The 8323-nt window shown below is 57.4% G+C and overlaps 1 protein-coding gene across 1 annotated transcript in view; it reads right to left on the minus strand.

The window, feature by feature from the left end:
• Positions 1-1148: 1148 nt before the first annotated feature.
• MRPL23 (mitochondrial ribosomal protein L23) overlaps positions 1149-8323 on the minus strand; it is an 8385-nt gene continuing 1210 nt past the window's right edge. Inside the window, exons 2-5 of the mRNA XM_008578651.1 lie at positions 6797-6919; positions 5565-5647; positions 4887-4960; positions 1149-1419 (exon numbers count right to left, since the gene is read on the minus strand). Of these exons, the coding sequence (XP_008576873.1) occupies positions 1246-1419; positions 4887-4960; positions 5565-5647; positions 6797-6919 (454 nt within the window). The 3' untranslated portion in view covers positions 1149-1245. The remainder of the gene's footprint in view (positions 1420-4886; positions 4961-5564; positions 5648-6796; positions 6920-8323) is intronic.

Here is an 8323-nt window from a genome sequence, read left to right on the forward strand (position 1 = left end):
GACAACACCAAGATCCAGGGTTCCATCCCTGTACCAGCCAGCCACCAAAAAAAAAAGTTAAGAACAACAGATTTGAGCCCCCGGTCTTCTGGGGCCGGCTCTCTGAGAACGCGTCTGCCACTGCTCCATGACCAGGCCCAAGGGGCGTCAGGAGACCTGGGCCCATGCAGCCCTGGAGTCTCTCTGGACCCCAACCCCCATTCTCAACACAGTGCTCACTGACCGCAGGGCCAGGGAGGAGGGGCTAGAAACCCTCTCGGCTTCTTAGGAAGGTGCAACGTAAAACACGACCGAAACCAAAAGTCACATGCACATCCAGTCCAGGGGTGTGGGGCCGCCCCAGCCGCCCCATCCAGCCTCACTGAAGCAAGAAGACGGGCCGGCCCACCCAGAAGAAGTCCAGGAAGAGACATGGCATGTGCCTGCCCCGCCCCAGAGGATGGGCCTGGGGCTGGGAGCGGCAGCTGCCTAGGAGAGGAGGATGCACACCCAGGCCCGGGAACAAGGGCCCCAGCCAAGGTCACCAGGACACCATGGGCCCCGGGCATCGCTGACCGGACTCTCCTTTCCCCGTGTGTCTTTTCTGCACAGGGCTGCGATAATCCATAAAACTTCAGTTTTGAAGTGATGGCTGACCAGGCCTGATCTGAGTCACCGTCCTCCCTGTCTCATTGCCCCGGCCCCAGCTTTGCTCTGATCTCTGGCTCTCCTTCCACTAGGCCTGGACAGGGCTCCCTCCCCGAGGGAGGCAGACCTGGTGGTTCTTCTTCACGCCCAGCCTGGGCCCAGCACATGCCCCCGACCCGGCACCGTCTGCCTGTGCTCATGCTAACCCTCCTCCCAGCACTCTGAACTCAAGCTTTAAACGTGGCCTCTCCCAGTGCTTTTCCTCGTGTGTCTCATTCCCCAACTAAAATGGCACTCCTAGCCTGTGTGAGGCTGTCCCTGCTCCCTGCAAACTCACGAGACCAGACCAGCTTCTGGCCTCACCCGCTGCCCAGATTCCGCGCACGGTGCAGCCATGGCTTCCAGGGAGAGCAAACCCAGGCTGCCCACCGCACTCCCAGGGCCGCAGGGGCTTCCCCGCTGCAGAGGAGGCCACGGCTGCATGTCTGAGGCCCAGTGCCCAAGAAGAGAGGAAACAAAGCTTCCGGCTCTTTCCCACACAACAGGACTTTTATTTGGACTGTCAGAGCTGCTCTGTGGCTGCACCACCAGGGGCCTGGGTCCCCACAGGAGGCCTTATCACAGGCTGAACCAGTCAGGGATGCCGCCACGCCGGGGGTCACCATGCCGCTGCTGCTGCCGCTGCTGCTCCTGCTCCAGGAGCATGCTCTGGGCATCGTGGGCAGAGCCGCCTTCACAGCTCTGCTCCTTCTCGGGAAACAGATCTGGGAATGTGAAGGTCTGTCCATGGGCCTACGGGAGAGGACAAGGCTGCAGCACAGAGCGGCCAGACTCTCCGGAGCTACACCTTCGCACTCCTGCTTGAACTGCTCAAGATCAGTACCCGGCCCGACCCTTGACCCTCGCTGCAGAGGATGGATGTACGGTCAGTGTCTCTGGAGCCGTGTCCCCGCCTGGAAGACAGATGTCCTGGCCGGCCAGACCTCCAGCCTCTTATCTAGCAGCAGGAGCCATTACTCTGGGACAATGCCCTTTTGCATGGACATTATCTCTTCACGCTGCTGTCTATACCAGTCCCAGGCTCATTAAAAGCAGCCCAGCAAAGCCCCCATTCACGACCGCGGGGACAGCCCGGTGGAACTGGGGGCAGGAAAGAGGCACAGAAAAACACGACACAAATGGCGTCTGGTGCCACACTGAAACTTTCCCACCCAGATACCTAACGGCTTTCACCCACATTAAAGGCTCCCCCTCCTCCTGGCTCAGAGCCTGGCAAATAAAATGCACACAATGTGCAGAGAAACGTACATATGCAGCAGTCTATAAATCAAGACCGGCTTTGCAAATTAACTGGTTTTACGTCTTTCACTGAAAGTTCAGGCTGTGTCAGTATCGGCCAAGTCCCAGCCCAGCCTTCCAAGCACATGGGTCGGGGCATCGTCGGCGCCCCTCTGTCACTGAGCAGGAGGAAATACTGTTCTTTGGGGACCTGAGCAAATACAGGGTGCCATTTTATTTGCTAAGTATTACTGAGCTGCTCCAAAGACAGGTGGGGACAGATAAGGAGGAAAGAGGGGCTGGCAGCCGCCCCCCATTTCCAGACAGGTAAAGAAGTGTGGAGGGCAGAGTCTGTACCTGGAAGACTTTAACAAGGAATATCAGTAAAGCACACTTGGCTCTTGCAGATCCTTGTTGTTTTGTACAGAAATTTGGATTTGGGCAGGCAGCCAAGTATGATCTGCAGCAGCCCACAGACTCCACCCTGAGAACGGAGGGTTTACACGTTCTGATCGCATGGCGCAGAGTGGCGGGCCATGAGAGCCTGCGGCTGTGTGTGCTGGTAGCCCGCCCGAGGGGGATTATCTTACACATTTCAAACTTTTCCCCCCTTTTTTAAAATACCGAAGGGCAATAGTTTACATACAGGGCTGATTGTCCACATTGTGGGATTTATGTTAAATATGTCGAGGTGATTCTGCTCGTTTTCTGAGGCAGGGGAACCCAAAATTACATTTGAAAGTATAAACACAAAGATGGCAATTTGCAATAGCTGGGGAAAAACACGGAGGAAGCTGGTGAGAGAGATTCTTCGTTCCTCACAGGAGACAAAAGCCATCTGTGGGTGCCCAGTATGGCTTCCCTGGGGATTCCCCTTTTCTAGAGAAATTCACCTTGTACCTTAAAAAAGAAAATCCTCAATTCTTCCAAACAGGAGAGAGAAAAATAGCAAAGAACAGGAAAGGAGGAAAATGTCCTAATGAAAGTGAAAAGCCGGCCCTGACCTCAGTCCTCCCCAGGAGCCTTTTGGGCCACTGACTGTGGAACGTGCTCCCGCCTGGCTGCAGCAGCCTGGCCTGGAGGGGGACGTGGCCTGCCCGGGCAGGGCTGTGTGATCCCTTCATTCAAACCCCACTCTGTGTAAATACGAGTCTCCATGAGGCAGGCGGTCAATGCTCTTTTTGTTTTATGGGTAACTGAGGCGCTCACTACAGCTCCCACCAGGACTGAGGGCCAAAAAGATGTTTACCAACTCTGTGTAAATACGAGTCTCCATGAGGCAGGCGGTCAATGCTCTTTTTGTTTTGTGGGTAACTGAGGCGCTCACTACAGCTCCCACCAGGACTGAGGGCCAAAAAGATGTTTACCAGGTTGTCAGAGAAAAAATGTGGGACTCCCACCATGTGGGACCAGCCTTTCCACAGCAGCTAACTCAAAATAAACTCAATAATCTAATGTGTCTTTCAGATTGACCCTCTGTGTGCTTCACGATGGGCTGTTACTAGAGAGGAAGCCACGAAGAAGGGACCTCTGGGAGTCCCCAGGTCCTCAAGGGGGGATGGGGACCCACCACCCCGGCCAGTTGGCTGCACAAAAATCTGCTATAGTTCAGGAAGGCGGGAAGGAACCCGTTACAAATTTTAATTTTGGAACGGAGGAGCCATGCGCAGCAGGGGCCCTGGGGGCGCCCAGTTGCCCTGCTTATCTCTGGCAGCCTGGACTTCACAGGGAAGAAAGCCGAGCCGCACAGCAGCTGCACACAGATCTAAGCGCGGCCGAGTTCAGTTTTCATGAGGGGGTGGGGCCCAGGGAAAAATGTAAGGGCTCGGATGGCTCAAAAGCCACTTGTAACTATAGCTAACCTCTGAAGTGACTCGGGGCTAATGGCGGCACATAGGATGTCGCCCCGCATGCCACAGCACAGACAGACGGGCCGCTTTAACACCCACACACAGAGGCCTTTATCAGGCCAACGGCTGCGCTCTCCACCTGGATTGGCTGACTTTATGCACAGCAAATATTAAGCCACATAATCACGGGGGCCCCTGCTTAGAACAACGAATGTGACTGTTTTCAGAAGAGCCCCACACTAACCCAGGCTTCAACAAACTGCCTCCTAATTCCCAAAAGAGGCCTGCTGGCCCACGAGGATATCTCCATAACAGCACTACTGCCACCTAGCGACCAGGGGCCGCAGGGCCCTCCCCAGTGAGGCTGTTTACACTGAAACTGAAGAAATTGGAGGAAGCCCCCGCCCCACCCCTGCAGGTTTCGAACAGTGGGGGGCCAGTTAATGGGCCCTGCTGAGTGGGCCTTCCCTGGAAGATCCCACAGAGGCAATGCCGTCCCAGGCTGGCCGCTGAGGTCAGAGGAGCAGGAGCCCCCCCAGCCTGGCTGCTGGCTCTCTTGGTCTAAGGCACATTTGAGAAGGGAAGACTGAACCCATGTCAGGGTTCACCTTGGACTGAAAACGAAGAGCCCAAAGAGGCTTTGAAAATGTGGGTCTCACTCCCGACAAGTATGGGCATCAGTAAATACAGGCTCAGGTGGTGTGGGGCCCTTCTCCCCCAGAGACCCTGGCTCCTGACACACACAGAGGGATGGAGAACATGGTGGAACGTGCTGGAGTCCTCAATGCAGTGCAGGGGGATGGGACTGACTCTGAAACTGAGGACCCTTCTGCAGTGGCCTTTGCCCCCAGGGCATTAAACTTTGTCTCCAGGTCTGTCTAAGCATGAACTCTCCAGGGGCAGGTGGGCTTTGATGCTTGACACCAGCCTGGGGCAGGCCCACCTTTGCCCACAGCACATCAAACTCCAAAATCACGACCTCCCCGACGGCCATGAATGCCTCAAGATGTCTCCGTGCCTGTCTGCTCAAGTGCCCTTGGACAAGGTTGGCCTCACGCTGTGAGCTGAGATCCTGCCCTCGAGGGATCCCCCAGGACACAGCTGGAACGAGCCCTGGGGCTGCTCACTCACCAGCTGCACGTAGGCGACCTTGTAGTCTGGCTTCTTTATCCTTACATTTCTGTAATCCCGTTTCCTGCCGGAGCCTGTTGGAAGTGGGGAAGGAAGCACAGGGCTGGTTGCTGAGCACGAGGGGTCCAGTGAATCCACAAACCCCTCTCTAGAAAGAGGTGGCAATGTGGCAGAACTGCTAATCTACAAATTATTGCATGCCCAACCCTAGGAGGGGCACTATCCAATTTACTGGTTATAGCTTCAGAGGCTAGTGCCACTAAAATGAACCTCTTTGCTCTGTTAAAAATTCAACTGTGTCTAAAATAACTCAGGAAGGTGATTTCTCAGAGAAATGAGCCAGCACAGCAGGCTCACGAGGTGGGAGGGGCACCAGCAAGGACTCAGGAAAGGAGTGAAGGAGACAGAGGCACCACAGGAAGCAAATGGGGAGGTGGTCCTGGTGGGCTGGAGGCAGTGCTCAGAGCAAACCGTGGGCCAGCCTGCCTGAGTTCCAAACCTGGCTCTGTCATGTAAGCACCAAGTGACCCTGCAAGTCACCCCAAGCCCCTCCGTGCCTCAGTTTTCCTCATGTACCAAGTCAGGAGACCCCACTGAGTGGCTGCAAGGCTGCAGCTCAGCAGGTGGGGGCGTCTGTGCACACGCGGGCAGTGCCCAGCCCTTAGCATGCCCACTCACCGTGCTGCACCCTTGTCCGCACGGCAGCCACGGGCACGTTGTAAATGCGCTCAAGGTAATTCCTGAGGTCCACCCTGGTCATCCTGGGGGTGAAGGAGAAAGAAAAGGAGTCCAAACCAGGCTAAGATAAGAAATACCTGGCCAGACAACCCCCCCAACCCAGGGTGAGAGGTGGCTGGGCCAAGGCATGGGTGTGGGGAGGGCCTTCCTTCACCCACGATGTCTGCCGATGGGTGAAAGGCTCCAGCACTCTCTCCTCCTTTCAGACACTCCACGATTGGGGTGAGAGGGACTGAACCACCCCCCACTAGGGTCGTTGCTATATCATCACTTAGTCTATTCGATGGCCCCTCCCCACCAGTCCACACTCACCAGGGGCCCAGCTCCTGGCACAGCTCCCACAAGGGGAAGTGACGGCCTCTGAGATCCCTTTGGCTGCCAGGGTGCCCAGCCAGCCCTGCGCCTGCCAGTCTGTCTGCAGTGTTAGGGTAAGGTCTGCCCTGCAGCTAGAGACCTGCTACAAGGACTAACAGTACTTCCTCTGGCACTTCCTAGAAAGGACCATCCAGGATTGGGTGGGTGAAGTCCACATTCCCTTTTCAGCAGAGCCTTAATGTCATTGCAAACTCAGGTCCTAGGCCTCTCCAGCCGTCGTCTGTAAAGGCTGGATGGTGCTGACCCTCGGCTTCTGCAGAACAAGCACGGCTGCCCCGACCCACCCCAACCCCACCCTGAGCGGGTGACCTGGGATCTTGAGACTTCAGAGCCAGTCCTAGTTTTGTTTGGGGGGACCAAATATCTCCCTAAAGATGAAGCAGCACAGAGAACTTGGCAGTCTGCAGCATGCAGTGCAAGAACCGGCATTTTGGAAGGGACCCTGGGCAGCTCTGTGAATCGCAGCGCACTCCCACCCAGCCTCATGGGACGCCTGTCCTGGGAAGAGGATTGAGGCAAGGATTCAACAAAGATGAGGGCAAGGAAGCAAGCCCAAGTCTCAGGCTCTGGCTTAAGCCTTCCCCGGTTGCAGGGTGCAGCCAAGAAGCCTGCCAAGAGCAGCCCCCCGCTCCCCAGTCTCTGCAAACAACAGGCCCTCCTCAGCGCCTGCTGAGCAGGGCTGCCTGAGGAGCCTGCAGAGGGGAAGAAGCCGACCTCGACCTCGTGAGCTGAGTCAGGGAATATGCCAGGATTCAAGCCCCTGAGGCACCCCCAGCCTGAATTCCTTCTGCGCTTACTCCATGGGGATCCGGAACTGCACTGTGTCCTCGGGCTGTTCCGTGCCTGGCCGCACCAGCTGAATGAAGAAGTTGGTTCGAAATACGCGGAGTTGGGGGCCGCCCAGCTGGTACAGAGGGTATCTGTTCAGGAGAGATTCAGGTCCATGTCATACATTTCAGGCATGGGGGTCCCGAGAGGCCAGCCCCGTAGGCCCCATGTGTCCATGCACTTCACCAAGGGCAGACAAGGAAGTAGGCAGCTACTTGCAGTCACTGCTGGGGACACGGAGATCCCCACAGCCCTTCCTGACTGCACGGGTCTGCCCAGCGTGGTGGCCAGTTCCCAAATCCCCAGCATCAACTTGGGGAGCGCGGGCTGTTGACCCACAAGGCTGGCCTTTAGAAAGGACTGATGAAGGACTCAAGAAACAAACAGGCTAGTGGCGAGGCTCAGAGATATGCTTATCCTGTGACTTGGGGCGCCAATCCCTGCCAGGAGACAGACCCCAGCTACGGCAGGACAGCCACCTCACCTGCTGCTCAGGAGAGGTGGAGGCAGATAGTATTGCCACAGTGTGGGCAGAGAGGCCATCTCTACATCCCCCAGAGGGTAGGAAAGTCCTCAGTCCTCAGGAAATGAAGGACACAGGCTAAGTAGGCTCAGGGTAATTAAAAATGGTGTTTTCGGGCCGAACCCGTGGGATGGCCGGTGCGCTCACTGGCTGAGCGTGGTGCGGGCGACACCAAGCCAAGGGTTCCGATGCCTTTACCAGTCACACACACAAAAACATGGTGTTTTCAATAAATTGTGATTCAGTTCACTAGCTACAAGTTGACCACATCACCTCCCCCCATGCCAAAACCCCCAGAACTGGGGAGAGCACCAGAGAGGAATGGGAGGCCACTGCCTGCCACTGTCAACTGGACCCCTGCTCGGGCTGGGCTGGCAGGCCACGTGACAATCGTGCAGAACTTCCACCCAAGTCGTCTCATGTCCCCCAGACCCGGCACCCCCTGGCTTTCTCTAGGCCTACGGGACCTGGCTCGCTCTAGTTTGGGGGAGGCAGCTGCCTAAACCCCAGGGCCAGAAGGAATTCAAGGTCTGCAGGTCTGAGCGGGAGCGCGGGGTCTGTGAGAACCTAGGTGGGCACAGGGGGCTGCCCAGGGGTCTCGCCCGCACCTCTGGTGACCAATCCGAGGCACTGCCCGTGGCCCTTGGAGAGCACCACGGAAGGGGGTGCTTAGAGGCCTGTGCGGGGTGCTCCTGCAGGGCCAGGGCAGGAGCTGGGGCTGCCCCATCCTGAGAGCGGCTGGGCTCATGGCTGCGGGGATCTGGGGGGGAGGCGCCTGCAGCACTTCCCAGTGGTGACATCTACCGGGGTGTCCCGTGATCGGACACCACGTCGCCGCTGGGCCGGCGCGGCGGGGCTCCCCCCTGTGCAAGGGGAGCCCGTCCCGGGCGCGGTCCTGGCCTCCCCCGGCGCCCGGCAGGCAAGGAGGGGCGGGCTCCAGGGGGGTGCAGGGCCTGCCTCGCTTTACCCACAG

This window comes from Galeopterus variegatus, unplaced genomic scaffold (genome assembly GCF_000696425.1).
Source record: "Galeopterus variegatus unplaced genomic scaffold, G_variegatus-3.0.2 Scaffold1733, whole genome shotgun sequence".
NCBI lineage: Eukaryota > Metazoa > Chordata > Mammalia > Dermoptera > Cynocephalidae > Galeopterus > Galeopterus variegatus.